This window comes from Paroedura picta, chromosome 16 (assembly GCF_049243985.1).
Source record: "Paroedura picta isolate Pp20150507F chromosome 16, Ppicta_v3.0, whole genome shotgun sequence".
NCBI lineage: Eukaryota > Metazoa > Chordata > Lepidosauria > Squamata > Gekkonidae > Paroedura > Paroedura picta.
In genome coordinates this window covers 26946697-26965562 of record NC_135384.1, presented here as the reverse complement: position 1 = coordinate 26965562, position 18866 = coordinate 26946697, and the positions used below count along the sequence as shown (strand labels likewise).

The 18866-nt window shown below is 50.0% G+C and overlaps 1 protein-coding gene across 1 annotated transcript in view; it reads left to right on the top strand.

Moving 5' to 3' along the window:
• The window catches only part of RAPGEFL1 (Rap guanine nucleotide exchange factor like 1), a 55429-nt gene that overhangs the window by 8900 nt on the left and 27663 nt on the right, over nt 1-18866 (top strand). The window contains exons 2-4 of the mRNA XM_077314212.1: nt 16459-16537; nt 17697-17850; nt 18380-18477. Coding sequence (XP_077170327.1) covers nt 16459-16537; nt 17697-17850; nt 18380-18477 — 331 coding nt within the window. The remainder of the gene's footprint in view (nt 1-16458; nt 16538-17696; nt 17851-18379; nt 18478-18866) is intronic.

Sequence of the window (18866 nt, the reverse complement as noted above, 5' to 3'; positions counted from 1 at the left end):
AAGGACAGCTGCTCTCAGAAAGTAGGGTCCAGTTGTCTCCATGGTGGCTGAGGGGAGGGCTGCAAACCTCGCCCGGAGTAAAGGCCCTTCTGTGAACTAGTTTCCTTCTCAAAACGTGCGGTTGGGCGCTGGAACCAAAGAATAGACTCTCACATCAAAGAGAGGCAATGTGGGTAGCAGCGCATGGATACAGTCAGTGCCCCTGAACTTGTGCAGGCTGGCTTCCCAGTTGCCCTTACGGCCTGCCGCGGAGCATTTTTGGGTTGGGAGGCAGGGTGTGCGGGCAAACCACAGCCCCAGCGCCTCTCTTCTTTAATCGCAAAGCACTGCCTGATTGCCTCTTTTGACAAATCATTTCTTGCCGCAAGGATTCTCTCCTTTATTCCCCAGCCAAAGGCACGGCTGACTTCTCCCCTTCTTTGTCCTCCTGGGACGTGCAATCCGGGATGCCAGGCTCCGAGCCCCACGCGGTTAACTCTTTAGATTCCAGCTTCCTTTTGTGTTGCGGCCCCCGGGGGTATGATCATCCGCCGGTTCCCCCTCCTCTCCCAAAAGAAACGGGAGGCCTGCAGACCATTGAGGGCCGGCTTGAAATGTTTGCACAAGCCTGGCGTGCCTGGGGAAGGGAGGATTTCTTTCTTTTTTCTTCCCGTATTGTTGCAGACGGCTAATTGCAGGACCCCTCCGGCGGCGGAGCACGGCTCTCCATTGTGCGGTGGATTTCCTTAATCCTAGCTGCCACCGCCGGTGCAAAATCCCCTCCCTGTGCCTCAGCCAGAGTTGCTTTGATCGGAGCTTGACATATGAGCCTCTTACTCTTTTCTAGAGCCAGGGTCTCCCAGGCCTCGTGACTTCTTCCACCCCCCCCCCCCAGCGGGTAACAGCTTGCATCATGAAAGAATCAGGGCACTGTCCTCTCCATCAAAGAGCAAAATTGCTTTGCTGGGTCTGGCCCACTAGCAGCAAACTGCCCCGAGATCCTTGTGAGCAAAGACAGCGGAGGTGACCGTCCCAGGATGCCTCCTCCAGAATCTGTTAACACAAAGGTTTTCTGTCTTTCTCTTACTGTAAGCAGCCTTCCAATTAGAATCTTGGCCAGTTACCCTGACTACATGCATCCATTTTGGGCTCCCAATGCTGCAGATTCAGCTTCCCAGTCTTTTCACTGTTGGATGTTGTAACTCTGCATGCAGGAGCACCTGGGAAGGAAAGGGAAAGGGACGGGGTCCACTTGGGCAGTCGGCCCCATCCCTTTGATCATTGCTCGCCTTCTTTTTCATTTTATATACAGGACCTTTCTCTACTTAATTTATAATTTATGTATTTGACTTTCATTCCACCTCACCCAGCGAGCCGGCTCAGGACGATGTCCAATGTAATGATTTGATGCAATAAGTTAAAACGAAGTTTCAACAAAGTAAAATTTAAGCTTAAAATGAATCTAAGAATTTTTAAAATATATGCAAATTAGTTTAATATATACAAACTAGTTGGCCACCTCATGAGAAGGAAGGACTCCCTGGAGAAGAGCCTAATGCTGGGAGCGATTGAGGGCAGAAGAAGAAGGGGACGACAGAGAATGAGGTGGCTGGATGGAGTCACTGAAGCAGTCGGTGCAAACTTAAATGGACTCCGGGGAATGGGAGAGGACAGGAAGGCCTGGGGTCGCAATGGGTCGGACACAACTTCGCAACTAATAACAATAATAACAATAAAAGTAGTTGAACAGCAGTATCATTTCATTCCTTGAGCAAGTGAAGGTCTGGCAGTAATTTGGGGCTTCATCCACTCAGCGATAGTAACTAGTAGGCGGAGAGGTGGGGCCATGGAATAGGTAGATATGCTTTAGCTTTGGCCCCAACCAAAAGCCTGGTGGGAGAGCTCCGTTTTATAAGCTCTTCCTCTCTTGTCTTACATGAGCTGTAGCAAGTTAACCTTTTTGAAACTAACCTGTTCGGAATATGGTAAACGTACCAGCATGATAAAGAGCCTCTTGTGGCGCAGAGTGGTAAGGCAGCCGTCTGAAAGCTTTGCCCATGAGGTTGGGAGTTCGATCCCAGCAGCCGGCTCAAGGTTGACTCAGCCTTCCATCCTTCCGAGGTCGGTAAAATGAGTACCCAGCTTGCTGGGGGGTAAACGGTCATGACTGGGGAAGGCACTGGCAAACCACCCCATATTGAGTCTGCCATGAAAACGCTAGAGGGCGTCACCCCAAGGGTCAGACATGACTCAGTGCTTGCACAGGGGATACCTTTACCTTTACCTTTACCAGCATGATTATGTCATGCAGGACGCGCTTCTATTTTTGTGAGTAAAATTTCTTTCTCTTGCTATCATTGGAAGTTGTGTCATCTTTGCAATTTGTTAGAGTAGCCTTTCCCCTTAACTGGGAAACGTGGAGGGTTGGGAGGGTCCTGCATAAAGCTGCTGCGTTTCCAAGGCAATTTATCCCAATAATCACTTGGAGGCAGCCCTTAAACACCAAAAGTGACCAGACTTGTGGCGGTTTGTAAGGCTGCATTCGCACAAGCTCACCAGCCATCCTCCCACCCCCAACCCATTTTTCCCTGCATTGCAGTCTGTTTTTAAGAAAAGACCCTTTTCCCTGAATGGCCCTTTCCTCGTTTTGTTCTCCATCCTGGCAGTTTCTTACCCCATCCGCAGTTGGCCACCTGTGAAACACACCCCTCCCCATTCCTGCCTCAGCACTTCACAGAGATCAATTCCTGGAGAACATGTCCGATTTGGAAGGGGCACTCTAGGCAGCCCCTCCCCTTCCCCAAGCCCTCTGTATCTCCCGGAATTCCCTAACCCTGAGTTGTCAACCGCAAGCACCCCTAGCACTCTCCCGGGCAAAGGCATTGTTGGAGAGGCATCAGAGAAGGGGGATTGCTTTCCGGTGGGCTGCCGTCCAACCATTACAGCATTTCTTCTTAGGCCTCCGTCCAAATAGGTGCTCAGCTTTGTCACATGAGGTTCTGGGCCCTGAACGGCCCTCCGCCGGTCCTTGCGGCTCAGGGTGATTCTGCAACACATCCCCCCCCCCATGCTAATCCTTTCCCAGTATAGCAAATCTTGGGAGGCTCTTGGCAGCTTCTCCCCGGCTGAATAGCTTTTTCCTGGCAGAGCTGCCTGGCTGCTTGGGAGCCGTTTCGTTGTTAATCACACCCGGACTGCGGTGCTGAGCGGAGGAGGCAGAGCTCAAGGGCTGTCGTCCCCTCCGGTGACCTTCACGTCCAGGTGTGCCCTGACTCTCTGTAGCCCAGGAGTAGTCAACCTGTGGTCCTCCAGATGTTCATGGACTACAATTCCCACGAGCCCCTGCCAGCGTTTGCTGGCAGGGGCTCCTGGGAATTGTAGTCCATGGACATCTGGAGGACCACAGGTTGACTACCCCTGCTGTAGCCCATATTTAATTTTTTAAATTTATACTTTGATTTATATCACACCAGTTTCCTATCTAGGGACATACCTTTTACCATGGAAATCTCGTTCTCTCCTTTTCTCTGCCTCTAGTTGGCCTGAGATTCCTTGCCTAATAAATAAAATATAAAGCCAGAGGAAATTATTTCAGGGTGCAGAAATATGCTGCATTAAAAAAAAAAGATCCCCCCCCCAGATACCTTCTTGACTTAAGCCATCGTATTGAATGTGAACGTATGTTTTAAAAAGGTGTTATACTTTAAGCCCTGTCACTCTTGCTAATTCATGGTAAAACACACCACTAGGCTGTCTTTTTACATTCGCCCAGAATTACACTTAACCGGCCGCCCAGAAGTTTGAATTCTGCAACAAGAAGGCATTATTCTTTTACACCGGTGTGGTTTTCATGCTTGGTTCAGGCTAATTTCACAATTGCTGCAGTCCAGGAGCCAAGAGGCTGGGCTGTGTCTCCAAAGCGTTAGGTTTGAGCCTTACCTTCATCGTGGCGTAGTGACTTTTGGAGCCTGTGAGCACATGTGGAATTTAGACGGAAGGACTGCCACAGCTTAACTTCTGCATCTTGGCCTAGGTTCTTGTGCTGCGTTGGCATCTGCCTCCAAAGCAATGTTGTAAAAAATCTGGAAAACGAATCAGATCTCCAATAGTCAGTCAAAAGCCCTAAAACCCTTGCATGGTGCTAGAAAAGGTGTTGGCGTGGAAGAGTGCTTGCACTCGAAAGCTCACACCTTGAATAAATCCTTGTTGGTCTTAAAGGTGCTACTGGACTCTGATTTTGGTGAACGGGTTATAGATAAGCTTCTCTCTCCCCCTTTCTTTACATAGATGTTCTGAGTGTCACTGCGATGATGTGATTCCAAACTCTGTGGCCCCATAAAAATGCAGGTTATTGTTACAACTTCTCTCAGTTTTTTATGTGTCTACTGAAGGAACATTTCCGGCGCCTGGGCTTACTTTAAAAAGCACACCTTTGCTCTCTAAATAAAATATCCACAAGGCAGTTGTCAACGCTCGGTATTTTTTAAAAAGCAGCAGCAGTTAAAGCTGTTCAGCACAACAGGTATAAGTAGCATAAAAATGAGCTAAAAATCCTGCCGCGTGAGTTTAAAAGAAAAAGAAATTCAGAGCAGCCAGTTTGACAGAGAGATATGTAAAAACGGATTCTGAGGTCAAATTGATAACTCATTGAAAAAAAAAAACTCTCTAAGAGACGATAAACAGTGAAGCCCCTGTTTTGGCATTCGATCTATTCCTGGTGGTTAAAGTTTAACCCCCCAGTGATGACAGGATCCAAAGCCCAAGGCCACCTTGGCTCCAGGCAAGAATTTGGCTCCCTAAGCTAACCATGACCTTGGCATCAGTTTAGTTCAGCATTCTGTTCTCTGCAGGAGCGAACTAGATTTTTGGATTCAAGCGGGTCGCCACGTTGGTCTGAAAGGAGCACCACAAAATTTGAGTGCAGCAGCACCTTGAAGACCAACAAAGATTGATTCAAGGCGTGAGCTTTCGAGTGCAAGCACTCGAAAGCTCACGCCTTGAATCAATCTTTGTTGGTCTTCAAAGTGCTATGGGACTCACGTTCTGTTTAGATTTTTTGAGAAACCAGCAAACATCACACAAAGGGTGGCATTCCGACAGACACAACCTTTGTTCGAGGAGGTTACATTCCAGTCTCTGGCCACTCTTTCCTTCTCCGTTGCACCCTCTAATCCCAACTAAGACTCTTAAAAAAAATCCACTGTAGTAACCCATCAGGACATTTTTTACTTGATCGACAGGAAAAATGTTTGACCTGGTTGCAGGTCCGGGAATTCCACAAGGCACATTCAGCGTCGGGGTCCCATCCTGCTTTCCGTTTGGCTAACGCAGAATCCAATACCTGTTAGCCCTCAAGGGTCTGAAGGGGTCTCTCAGGCAGATCTGGCTCTAGGCATGATAGAGGGCTGTCTGGCTGTTCCCTGCCTGCCTTCTGGTGACCTCACCAATGGCATGGTAAAACACCCAGGTGAATTCCTGGCTTTTATATGCTTCTTTTCTGTCTCACTTGCTCAGAGATGCCAGTCCCATAAAGAAATCTCACCTAGCCTGTTTTGGGTTGCAGAATCCTTCCAGACTAAACCCTCCAGAGCGACGCACCAATAAAACCACACAACCTCCCCACCCCCGGTGTTATGGGTTGCCCACCTTTTTGGAGAACCTTCCCAACCAGTTCCTTGGTGCTGCCCCAGTACTGTAATGATGCTCAAAGGTGTTCCTCTCTCTGGACTTCTAAAGCGTCTTTTCAAAATCCACCCTTGCAAAATAAATCCGGCGCTTACCCTTCCCAGCTGCATCCTTTGATGGAGATTTCAGGGTGAGAAAATTACAGGATGTGTAGCCCAGGAGGCGGAAACCCCAGAATTCTTGTGGAAGGATGTAGGACAGAGCAAGGGAAGATGGGCTTGCTGCGGAATTAAAGATTCCTCTGAAAACTCTTTAGCCAGACCCAGCATCAGGGGATGTTTGGGGCGGACGGTTGCATGGGTCTTAAAATATTAAAGGGGCCTCCTTTGGTTCTCTCTCGCTGCCTGACTCTTTCTGATATGAGAGGTTGGGCGGTGGCCGCAGCCTTTTTGCGGGTGAATGAGATTTATTGGCCCGTTTTATTGAAACGACTTCTGTCCCACTATCCCAATAAAAATGAATGTGCAACAAGAGCCTGGCCAGCCTTTGCCAGCCTGGTTTTCTTTTCCCACTGACCAGTCCTAGCATAATTGCTCTCTCCGTTGAGTTGGATTGCATGGTATGGCCAAAGTTAGCGAGTTAGTTTCGTGATTTTGCCTACCACTGATATATGAGACGTTATGTGCTGTAGTATGTGCATGCTCAAAATGCCAGTATACCATTCAAGTATACCCAACATGGAAAATGTGTGTGTTTCCCTGTTCCCGCAGAAGTGAAGAAGAGTGGGTTTTCATACCCTGGTTTTCACTGCTCGAGGGAGCCTCAAAGTGGATCCCAATTGCCTTCCCCTCCTCTCCCCACAACAGGCAACCTGTGAGGCAGTTGGGGCTGAGAGAGCTCGGACAGAACCACTCTACGAGAACAGTGCTAACAAGGCTGCGATTATCCCAAGGTCACCCAGCTCTCCAGATTAGAGGCTGTGGCTCTTCACCACAACCCCAAGCTGGCTCGAGGGTGACCGTGCCTATTAGGAGGATTTTGGGTGTGCCACAAGCCATTGTCTGAAAAGAGAGGGTGGAAGCTAACAAGCAGGCAGCCATTCTCAGCCCTTTCTTCCCCCAAACCTTTCGCGGGAGAATGCCCCCTTGAGCATTGTTCCTTGACAAAGCCGGCATCTTCTCCAAGAATGCGCTTGGAGGAAAATGGCCAATCTCCCATCTTTCACAAGATATAAAAAACATGGACCCAACACACCCACCCACTCACAGGGTGGAGGGCGGATTGCCGTGTCTGTGCGTTGTCTGGGATCGGATCAGATGTGGACACACAGTGGACTTTCCGGCGAGCCTGCGGAGTGTGGTGGTTAAGATCCCCCGCTCCTCCACATGCAGCCAGCTGGGTGACCTTGAGCTAGTCACAGTCCTGTTAGAGCTGCTCTCACAGAGCGGTTTCTCTCCCAGCCTCGCCTCCCTCACAGGGTGTCTGTTGTGGGGAGAGAAAAGGCAATCAATAAGATGCTTTGAGACGGCTTCAGGTAGCGGAGAGCGCTGTTTAAAAACCAACGCCTCTTTTTCTTCTTCTGGCCTTGCAGGAGGCTAGCCAGAACAGAGAAGTGGGCAGGGATTTTTCTTTGGTTTCGTTGTTCGAAAAGTGCCCTCTTTGTGGGCCTAAGCATTGAGCGCTGCCTCCCTGTTTTATTTCCGAGCAAGACCGTGTGCCTCAGGGTTCCTGCACAGTCCTCTGCAAGAATGAGGCCCTTTTGTCTCTCTCCCCAGCACTGGCGCGTGGATGAAGCCGGCTGGTTTGAAGTAGGCGTCGATACCCAGGCAAGTCTTTCTCATTACGAATCTGCGCCCTTGCCAGTTTGGCCTGGATTCTCGCCTCCTTCAGGCGTTTCCCCTTCCTTTCCGGGGTGCTGTCTGGCGCAGGGGAGAAGGAAATCTCGAGCTCCCCAGCCTTGGATCCCCACGGTCCATTTTCTCTTCCCAATTAATTAAGGCTGAGCTCAGAGCCAGGCAGGCAGCCAGCTGGATGGCCATGTGCGGTGAGCTCTGCTGAATGAATGGCGCTTGACAGCGGCCAGTTTCTGCCTGCGACTGAGCTGCCGTTCTAGAGGAGGACGCCGGAGCCCTCCCGTCCTGGTGCCATCTGTGACGGACTCCTCAGAGTGGTGGGGAGACCCGTTTCTCCCCGGTCCAGCCCAACTGGGCATGAGGCTCAAGGTACCCGCATATGGGCTGCTTCGAATGCAACCCCTGACTTATTTTGAACCCCGTGTGCAGTTCGGGTCAGCGCATCTTTAAAAAGGACATTGCAGAGCTGGGAAAAGGTCGGAGGAGGGCAGGGGAGATGAGTGTGGGGCTGGAGCACCTTCCCAGAGCAACTAAGGGGAGACCTGATAGATGGATATAAAATGCATGGGGTGGAGAGAATTGATGAAGGGGATTTCCCCACCCTCCCAAAATATTAGAATTTAGGGTATCCAATGAAACAGGAGGGGGACTAGGTTCAGGATGGACAAAAGGAAATACTGCTTGACACAGAGGATGATTAAAATGTGGAATTAGCTGCCAGAGGATGTTGTGTTGTCCACAGGAATAAACATCTCTAAAAGGGGATAAGAGAGATTCATGGAGGAGAAGTCTTCCAATAGCTACCAGCCCTGTTGACTGAGGGGAACCTCCACATTCAGAGGCACTATTCCTCTGAATCCCAGAGCCAGGAGTTAGCACCAGGGTAAGGCCTGGGCCTCTCTGCCCTGTTGTTGGCCCTGCAGAGGAACTGGCTGGCCCCTGTGTGAGACGGGATGCTGGGCTAGATGGACCCCTGGTCTGATCCAGCAGGGCTCTTCTGAGGTTCTTATGCTAGTACTAGAAGAGTGATCCACATAGGCGTCCCCAACCTCTTTGAGTTTGTAGACACCTTTGGAATTCGGATACAGGGGATTGGCCACAGCCACAAAACGGCCGCAGCTGTCAGCAGACCCAGTCACAAAGCGGCTGATGAAGGAGGCAGAGCAACCTGCAAAAAGTCCGGCTGTATATAACAGGAACTCGTCAACATTTCAGGTGGAAGCTTGGTCTAATTGGATAGTCCACACGGCCAATCAGAAAGCCCCTCCTGATCCCACTCGTTTTTTGAAAGTGATTTGTGGGCGCCCAAAATGTTGACAGCACCTGCTGGTGACTGCAGCGCTAAGCAAACCTGGCTGCAGAGAGAGCATGAAAAGAACCCAAAGTTTAAATTACTGATTACAACCGCAGTGTTTCCCGAGTTGGACACGCACTGAATGCTGCATACATGCACACAATAAAACATGCGCACACACCAGGGCCATAGTAATGGCTAAGGATAGAAATTCACATCCAGTGCTTTTTGTGACTTGCAACTAGTAATGCGCATGAAGGTGTGGTTCAGAGTTTTACAGTGCTTTAACGCTTTATTTCCCCTGTAAATCTCCTCCCACCCATGCACAAGGGCTAATAGTTAGGTGTACTGCAAAAATTTCGCTTCAGCTATAGTGGCGGCTTGCGTGCTGCTATATCCCAAGCTTCTGGAAACATTAGATTGGATACCTTTGCTCTGTATTTGGGGAACTCATAGATAGGTCGAAAGCAGGGCAGGTTAGCTGGGCTTGGAAGCCTCTTCTGTGATTTCCTCAATGATTAATCCCGCTGACCCTGAGGCATTCCTGTGTTGATACAGAAGCCTGTGGGCATTTGAATGGATCGATTAGAATCCTCCCTTGGAAAGGCGTAATAATAAAAGTGGCTAATTAGCTTCCTCCTGTCCCCTATTTCCCCTCCTTCCCCATCAGACAGCTCTGGGTGTCTGGCAGGCTGGCTTTGAAGGGAGCCGGCAGGCTTTTGACGGCTGGTTGAATTACAAATTTTGACCTCCTTTCTCTTCTCCTTCCCAGCCCTCCTGCCTCCCCATATGTGGAATTGACTCCAATAGGACTGTCCTGCTAGTGAAGGAAAGGGACTCACGGGGACCTTATCCTCCACTGCAGCCTTTCTCGACTTTTTTACCATTGAGAAACCCCTAAAATATTATTCAGGCGTTGAGAAACCCCAGAAGAGGCGCGATCGTGCAGAATAGGGTTGGGAAACAGAGCTGTGGACACGCCCACCCGGGGCCCCTCCCCTTCCCACCCCCTCCAGGCCCATCATTGGCTAGTTTGGGGGTGGGTGGGGTGGGTTGGCATGACTTTAGATGGTCATATCACCCAATAAATGTTTAACACATTTGAAAAAAATATATATTAAAATTGATGTGAGTGTTCTGCATAGTGCACGGGGTTGGACTAGGTGACCCATGAGGTCCCTTCCAACTCTAGGATTCTATGATTGTATGATTAAATCCAGCCCATTCAGGAAACCCAGGGCCGTCAAGAAACCCCAGAGTTTTACAAAACCCTGGTTGAGAATGCCTGCTGTACTGGGGCAGCAGAAAAGAACAAGAGTCTGGAAGCATGTTAAAAGATGAGCAAAAATTGTTGCAGTTTAGGAGCTTTAATGAGTCACTCACAAGTCACAAAAGCCTGCCAGAAATTTTGCTTGCCTTTAAGATGCTACTGGACTCCTACTGTTTCCTGCTGCTACTGACAGACTGATGCCAGACTGATCAATCTGTATGGGGCAGGGAAGAGGGGAAAGACAAGGACCGGAAACCTGTGCTTAATTCAGAGAGGGTTGGGTGGTCTCTGGCCTGTGCTGTTGCCTCCCTCAATGAGCTGGTGATCCGCAGGCTGGTGTGAGGTGAAAAAGCGCATAAGCACATTTTGTAGATTTCTCTGAGCAGCCGCCGAACTGCCCCATAGCTCTGTGGCAGAACCCATGTTTGGCGAGTGAACATGGACCCACAAAACGGCCTCAGAATTAATCAGACTCCATCAAAGTCTATATTGTCTACTCCAGAGGTGGGCAAACTATGGCCCTCCAGATGTCCATGGACTACAATTCCCATGTGCCAGCACAGCAGGTGCTCATGGTAATTGTAGTCAATGGACATCTGGACAGCCACAGTTTGGCCACCCCTGCACTGTCTGTCTGTCTGTTCGCTGGCAGGGGCTTATGGGAATTGTAGTCTATGGACGTCTGGAGGACCACAGTTTGCTCACCCCTGATCTACTCAGTCTGGCAGCTGCTCACAGATCTTTTACATCACCTGCTGTCGGATCCTGTTAACTGGAGGGTTGAACCGGGGACTTTCCGTACGCCCAGGAAATCCTCTCCTGATTCAATCCCAACACAGTCGCTCTCCCCAAAAATCTCCAGTAGCAGGAATGGGAATATTATCCGGTTGAACTTAGAAGGAGATGCTACATGGCATAAGCAGCAGCTCCCTGTCTTCTCCTTCCTCGCGTCTCCAGCAGTGTGCAGAAAAACAGAATGCGTGACATGACAGAATCACACCCAAGAGCTCCCTTCCCTTGTCCTCATTCCGCCTCAGTGGCTGCCGCTGTGCGCGGGGAGGGAGGGGAGGGGCGGTGGAGTGTTGTGACTTCACATTTCACGTCTGGATTCCCTGCGTGTGGGTTGGAGCAGAGAGGAGGAAGAGATCCCCACGTCTCTTTTGTATGGCCAGGTTGGCCTGCCAGGGAGACGGCTCCTCTGTCACAAGGCAGAGGAAGGGAGTGGTGATGCCCTCTCCCTTCCCAGGGGAAACTGTAGCCCGAAATAGACCTGTCTCCTGTATTGATGATGGGGGGATTAGCAATTCTATGCGCGAGGAGCAAGGAGTGAGAAAGCTCCTCCAGTGTATATGAAGAGAGTATCTGGGCAGAAAACGTAGGCACGGGCAATTTTTGTTTAAAACAAATGAAAAGGTCCCTAACAACACGCACACAATTTTAGCTAAGCACACACGCACAACACAGACAAAAACCAAGAGGTGATTGGGTGCGATAGAGGGTTAAGTTTGGGTCGAAGGCAATTTATAGTAGAGGGGAGTCCTGAAGGAGAAGCAGCCAGCCAGCAGGCTGGGTTTTGTGGAAGGAAGACCGAAACATGAGAACAGAGAAGGCTTGTCTCTTTTCTCTTTTTATAGCAAATGTTGTACCTCGGGGGCTAGGGGCAGGGCACAGAAGCCCTGTGACAATGTCTGATGGGATTAATTCGGCAATGTCAACGAAACGGAGAGTTCATTAACAGGCGAACCAGATTTTGATAAAGGAACCTTAAAGGGCTTATGGGGGAAGCTCTGGAGCTCACATAAGGCTCCAGGCAGGTCCTAGGTGTTTGCCCCATCTGCATTTTGGCTGGGAGGGTTGTCCAGGTGTGGCAGACTCCCTCTTAATGAGATTTTGATGTCACAGCGTTTTAAGACAGGAGGATTGCTTCACTAGGAAGAGACAGGTGAAACAATGCAGGGTCTTTGTGAGGATTAGCCACTGGCCCGGTATTGTCATGTTCTTTTGTCTCTGTTGTGCCAGGGTGCAAAAAGAAAGAGCCTACTTTCTTTTTGCAGACTACTTGCATAACTCCTGTGACATCCAAAGAGCCTCTCGGATGAGACTGACTCCACACCTTTTGGACTATGTCTGATACCCAAAGCTTTCTGAATCGGCTCTTTTAGCCTGACCATTCTTGCCTCTAAGTCAGGGGTAGTCAAACTGCGGCCCTCCAGACGTCCATGGACTACAACTCCCAGGAGCCCCTGCCAGCGAATGCTGGCAGGGGCTTCTGGGAATTGTAGTCCATGGACATCTGGAGGGCCGCAGTTTGACTACCCCTGCTCTAGATGAACTGCCAGGTGGCAGGGGCTCCTGGGAATTGTAGTCCGTGGACATCTGGAGGGCCGCAGTTTGACTACCCCTGCTCTAAGTGAATAAAATGGAGCCTTGCAGCCACGGTCCTCCTTGCACAGCAAAAGGTAGCTCTGGGCCATATCCAGGGCAGTGTGGCCACAGTTATGAGCGAGTGGTTAGACCGTTAGCCTGAGGACTGTGAGACTCTGGTTTGAATCTCCGCTCTGGGTGACTTTCGGGCAGTCATGCACAAGTAGCCTAGCCTACCTCGCAGGGCTGTGGGGATGATACCATGGCGGAGAGGAGAGTGATGTCAGCTGCTTTAGGAGAATCAGTGAAGGAAACAATAAAATAAGACCAGCCACAGAAGGAGCGGACACAGGGAGCGTAGTCCTGACCTCCCATCCAGAAATAAATAATAATAAATAAACGTGATCAATAATAATAAATAAGTATGTTATTTATATGCCTCCCCTGGCGGTCCCTTCCAGCTGTATGATTCTGTGAGTCACCGAAAGTTGGACTCCGTCCAGGTTGGATAGTGGCTCTTCGTCCCTTAGACCCTTTCTGCCTAGCCACAGGACTTCCGTCTTTGAAGGGCTGAGCTTCGGACGACTAATCATCTTCCATCAAAAAGACAGAAAACAGTGCTTTTGTGGGAGTGAAGCAAATATTACGGTCGAGACTTCCCTTATGCCTAGGGTTGGATCCTGCGAGAAATTTCTTCTGCTGGGAGGAGATGGCCACTGGTGTCTCCCTCCAGCTGTTTCAGCAGGAATTTACAGCTGTGGTGGAAAGGAGGACGTCCTGACTCCCTGACGGTAACCTGGTCCCTCAGTAGGGATTTACCACAGGATTTCAACCCATTAACTCTGCTTCTGGTAACGTCCGCCTGTGATATTAGCCCATTTGTACGACAATGGTGTCAAAAGCATCAATAGAATCAGCATTCCGGGGAGAAGCCGATCAAAGAAATGACGCAAAACTTCCTGTTCCGTTATGATCAGTGCTTTCCCCCTGAGCCAGTTTAAGGAACGAGCAGTTAAAACCCTGTGATTCACATCTCGCCACAGAAATAACTCCATTACAGGCAGGGTTCCCCTTTCAAGTTAAGAACGGAGCCATGGCTGTCTTTTGTCCATCAGCATGGCGCTGAAGGGGGGCGGGAGGTATGAAGCCTAAATGGAGCTTTTGATTTGGTGATCTCGAGGGAGTGGCACCCAAGGCTTCCTATTAACGGGAACGGACGCTTGGGGGGATATTATGAAACGTTCGCAGAGGGATTGCGGTTCTGTGTGCGTAGCCGACACGCTCATTGTTTGATTGAGGGCCAAATTTGACATGGGGAGCGTTCTCTGCAGGGAGTGTCTCCTCGTGGTTTGGGTGGTTATTTTAATGCGCCCAAATTTGCTATTTCTCCCTCCACAGGGAAGCAGCAGGGGAAGGGGGACAAGAGACCCGTTCCCTGTGGGCTGATGTTAGGGCTGCCAAGTCTTCCTTGGCTCCCAGTGCAGGGTGGGGGAAATAGGGTGACCAGATCTAGGTTGGGAGATTTGGGGTTGGAGCCTGAGCATCCCTAGGGTAGAGCCAGAAGAAGATGGGGTTTGAGGAGGGGAGGAGAAGGAAGGGATCTCAGTAGGTGTGGCTTTCCAGATATCCATGGACTACAATTCCCATGAGCCCCTGCCAGCATGGCAGGGGCTCATGGGAATTGTAGTCCATGGGCATCTGGCGAACCACACTTTGGCCACCCCTGTCACAGAACCTGCCCTCCGAAGCAGCCATTTTCCCCAGGGGAACTTCTCTCTGTAGCCTGAACATCAGTTGTAATTCTGGGGCCCTCCAGGCCCCACCTGGAGGATGTTAACTTAGTTGACCTAATTGGTAGGTTATTGCAAGTCAAACAAAGGGCGTTTTTCCAATCCCGGTTCATGCAGATTTGTTCCGTGAAGGATCTGTTTGCACCGATTAATGCTGATTCATCCCTATGAGGACAGGTGTCATTTGTATAATGAACTGATTCTATGGTCATATCAGCATATAATTAATTAAATCAGGCGACAGGCTTCATTCTGAAACGGTGAGAGCATTAGACGTCTTTTTCCGCACGTAGTATCTCTTTAGTTCCGGCTCATGCCCGGGTGAAGGGAGGAAAGATCCTCTCAATCAGACTCCATAAGTGGTTCATGGGGGGGGGGGGAGAGGGGGTTGGGAAAGCCCTGGGGATTTGGGGATGGTGCCTGGGGCTGACAGGGACCTCAGCGGGGTAAATGCCACAGAGTCCCCTCTCCAAAGTATCCGCTTTCTCCTGGGCCACTGATCTCTGTAGTCTGGAGACAAGCTCTAATTTCAAGGCATCTCCAGGCCCCACCTGGAGGCTGGCATCCCTCATTGTCTACCTTAAAATTTCCCCTCAGCCACTTTTCTCCAGATGGTACCGGGTGGGTGGGGGGCTGATCAAGGGTGAAACACCCTTTCTCCTTTCCGCCCGCTGTTTTGATCAAACTGGAAACTCCTCTGTGTCTACATTTAAAGCAAAACTGAAGAAAACAAACTCAGACTTGTTGGGAGATGCTCTTTCGGTCTCTCCCGTCACGTTCAGTTGGGTCCTTTATGATACAAGCTCATGTCTGTACATGTGCACTTGGCAGCGTGTTTTTTTGGGTTTAGCATTTCAGGATGTGTTTTTAAATTACACAGATCAGTAAAAAAAGGCAGGGCCGCCTTTCTGGATAGGGGAGTTGCAAACCACAGATCCGAGCGTCTGAGACACGTGGTTCTGGGTGCCTCCTGGGTGGGGTCCCTCTTTCCTCGCTCCTTGGCAGAAGCTGGCCATATTTCTCATCCTTTAAAAATAGTTTTCTGTTCTCCAGTGGCGGCAGATTGGTGTGTTTTGGCTGAACCAGGTGGGCATGGGGTTGTGATGAAGTGTGATGCGTGCGTGAATATATATATATATGGGAAATATATGGCATTCCCTGAGGGAACAGAATGAGAAACCCTGACTGAGGAAAAAACTTATTTAAATGTATACACCTCCTTTTAAAGTACTTCCAGGACAAATTTGCTCTCCCTGTTGAGACGATTTGCTAGGGTTATGCATAATGCATCAGAGGCATGTCAGGGAGGGCTTGTACCAGAGAGGTACCCGTCTCAGTCTGTTGTAGTAAAACAAAGCAGAAATCCGATAGCCCCTGAAAGGCAAGTGCCTTTCATTCCTGCCCTCCATCCTCGATGGTTTTGCAGTTTTGACATTATCTGCTGTTGTCCCTCGTGAGAAATACGTTGCAGCTGACAAGGGGCTGCGAAGGCTGTCTCTATGCCCGTTCGTAGACGTTTGACGTGTTTTTTACTTTCCTCGTGAAAATAAGTCTGGGTTCAAAGGCACCTGGGCTCGGATCAGGTCCGGGCAAAGAAGCCGTAACGGGGTCCTCGCTGCCCTGTTGTGGAAGGCAAAGTTCAGTGGCTCTGCCTCCCGGTTTCTGCAGGCATGCAGGAGAGGGCAGCCTTCAAAACTTAGTTGCGAGGAGTTTTGTTTCCGCGTGTGTGACGAGAGCGTTCCCGGGTTTGGTTCTGTGGCCCTCGAGGCAAGTTGCTGATCTCCTGTCCTTATTGCGGTTCAGGTGGGACAGCTGGTGGATCACTCCAGGCAAGTGATCCACCACCAACCAGAGCCCCCTCCCACTACCAACTGCATAAGGGGAATTCAAAGCAACAGCGCAGCTGAGTCCCACTGTGAGCACCGAAGTGAAGTGACAACACAAATGCTTTAGATCAGGGGTAGTCAACCTGTGGTCCTCCAGATGTCCATGGACTACAATTCCCAGGAGCCCCTGCCAGCGTTGCTGGCAGGGGCTCCTGGGAATTGTAGTCCATGGACATCTGGAGGACCACAGGTTGACTACCTCTGCTTTCAATTACGATATTATGAAAGGTTGCGTCAGTTCTTACTGTTTATTTACTGCTTAAAAAACGTTATGCATTCAATTCAAGATGTCGTGCGATACTGAGACAGTTCCAGTGCCGTGAGGGTCGGGTGGCCTATAAATATAATAAAATAAACAAAATAAACAATCTCTCCCTCCCGCTTTTTCTTCTTTTAGACCTGCTCCTAGATGACATCGTCCTCACCCACTCACTCTTCCTGCCCACCGAGCAATTCCTTCACCAACTCCATCAGCAATATCCTTTCCGTGTGGGGTTGGGAAAGCCGGCTTCAGAATGGCAGGGCCGGGGGCAGGGGGGGGGCAGCATGCCACTCTGTCCTGTCTACTCAGAGGGGAAGCTCTGCCCCTCCCACATGTCTGCACTCCTGTGGCGCAAAACTCTGAATCCTGCGGCGTCACATCCGGCCTGTTGCGAGAGGAGAATGGACAGTGCATTTCACGCCGGGAGAATCTCTCCGCGTGGGCTTTCTCTTTAAGGCCAGGAGGTTGTGACGGTGGACGTGACAGGTGAAATGCTCGGTGAAACCTGGAAAGCAGAAAAGGAGCTCCCACTGGAATGCTTTTCATTGCTTCCCTTAGCTCCTTGCCCTTCCCTGGGGCTAGAAGAAACCAAATACATTATTCCGACCGAGCAAAGCTATCGAAAACTAGGGCCTCGTCTGCACACACAGGATAATGCACTTTCAATGTGCTTCGGCAGCTGGAGTTTCCTGTGCAGTACCGGAAAATCTACTTCTAAAGTGCATTGAAAGTGCATTATCTATTGTGTGCAGAATAGGCCTAGTATTGTCCTCTTTACGGCTGATACGGAACTCATTCCCCCTTGCACATTTGATTGCTTTCCGGACCCTTCCAGCCCCCTGAGTCTAGGCAGATTCTAATCCAGTCTACCCTTTTCAGAATAACTCCCCCCTTTTGCTACCGGTTTACCTAATCCAGTATTTGGAGGTCAGCTTGTAGGACGACGTTGCATATGGAAGGACAACCACCAAGCTAGTTCAGGACAGGTGAGCCCTTGATAGGAGGCAGCAAAGCCCTGCAGCTAAACCTGTGTTTTGTACAGAGACAGAGTTCAGGTAATGATGTCCTCGCCCCACCCCCAGCATTATCCTTACAACGATCCTGCGGAGCGTGTGGCTGTCCCAACTGTTGGCCAGGGAGCGTGGCGGCTGGATACAGGAGATATAAACCTTGATCTCCTTGGCCCATGTCGGAGAACTGGAACCACACCGCAGAAGGGAACTGGGATTCTTAGAGAGACTGAATTAATTCAAGATTCCAAATTCCAGTTGGGGAAGTGGTGCGAGAACGTGTAAAATATACCCAGTGCAGACCACTAGGACTCTGCAAAACGTTATCATTTAACGATTTGCCCTTGACTTCTTCGTCGCCACCTTCATGACGGCGTCGACAATCCCTTCACCCTCGTGTTGGAAGGAAGGCGAGGCCATGCATCGGAAGCGGGCTGTATTGGTTATCTTGCTGCATTTCCTTGAGACGTACAAAGGGATCTTGCAGGAAGAGGAGAAAGCAGGCAAAGTCATCAAGGTACGGTACGGCTGTCCTAACCGTCAATCCCATGAGATCTAGAAACTTGCATGTTTTTTGAAGCAACTAAGGCAGCCAGTACATAAGAAGAAGAAGAAGAAGAGTTGGTTCTTCTATGCCATTTTTCTCTCCCCGAAGGAGTCTCAAAGCGGCTTACAATCGCCTTCCCTTTCCTCTCCCCACAACAGACACCCTGTGAGGGAGGTGAGGTTGAGAGAGAGCTCTGACAGGACTGCTCTGTGAGAACAGTCCTAACAAGACTGTGACTAGCTCGAGGTCACCCAGCTGGCTGCATGTGGGGGAGCGCGGAATCAATCCCGGCTCTCCAGATTAGAAGTCCGCACTCCTAACCTCTACACCAAGCTGGCTCTGGCGTTATTTGCAGCTGTTACCCTAAAAAATGCCAACGGGCTTTCCAAGGGTGGCAGGTTAATGTTTGGTGTCGTGCAGGGATGAGCGAAAAGTCTCCTTCTGCTCGGGCATCAGGACACCATCCCCTGAACCCCCTTTTCTCTCTCTTTCCTACTAGGATCTGTATTTGTTGATCATGAAAGACTCCTCCCTCTACCACAAACTGGAAGATGAAATCCTGAAGCTGCATCAACTTGTGGAGACGGTGGAGCTCAAGTAAGCGGAGGGAACAAGACTGTATGTTCTTGCATGGCACTTCTCCTCTGAGAAGTGCCCAGATTACACCCTCTGTGCTGCAGTCCCTCCTTTTGGGGAAGCCCAAATCCTTCTCAGAAGGGTTATAGAATCATAGAATCATAGAATCATAGAGTTGGAAGGGGCCATACAGGCCATCTAGTCCAACCCCCTGCTCAATGCATAGAATCATAGAATCATAGAGTTGGAAGGGGCCATACAGGCCATCTAGTCCAACCCCCTGCTCAACGCAGGATCAGCCCAAAGCATCCTAAAGCATCCTAAAGCCATAAGCATCCTAAAGTTATCAGCTTCTTGTTCCACTGCAAGTGGTTCACGACAGGATCTGTGTGTTTTGGGTCCCCTTCCCC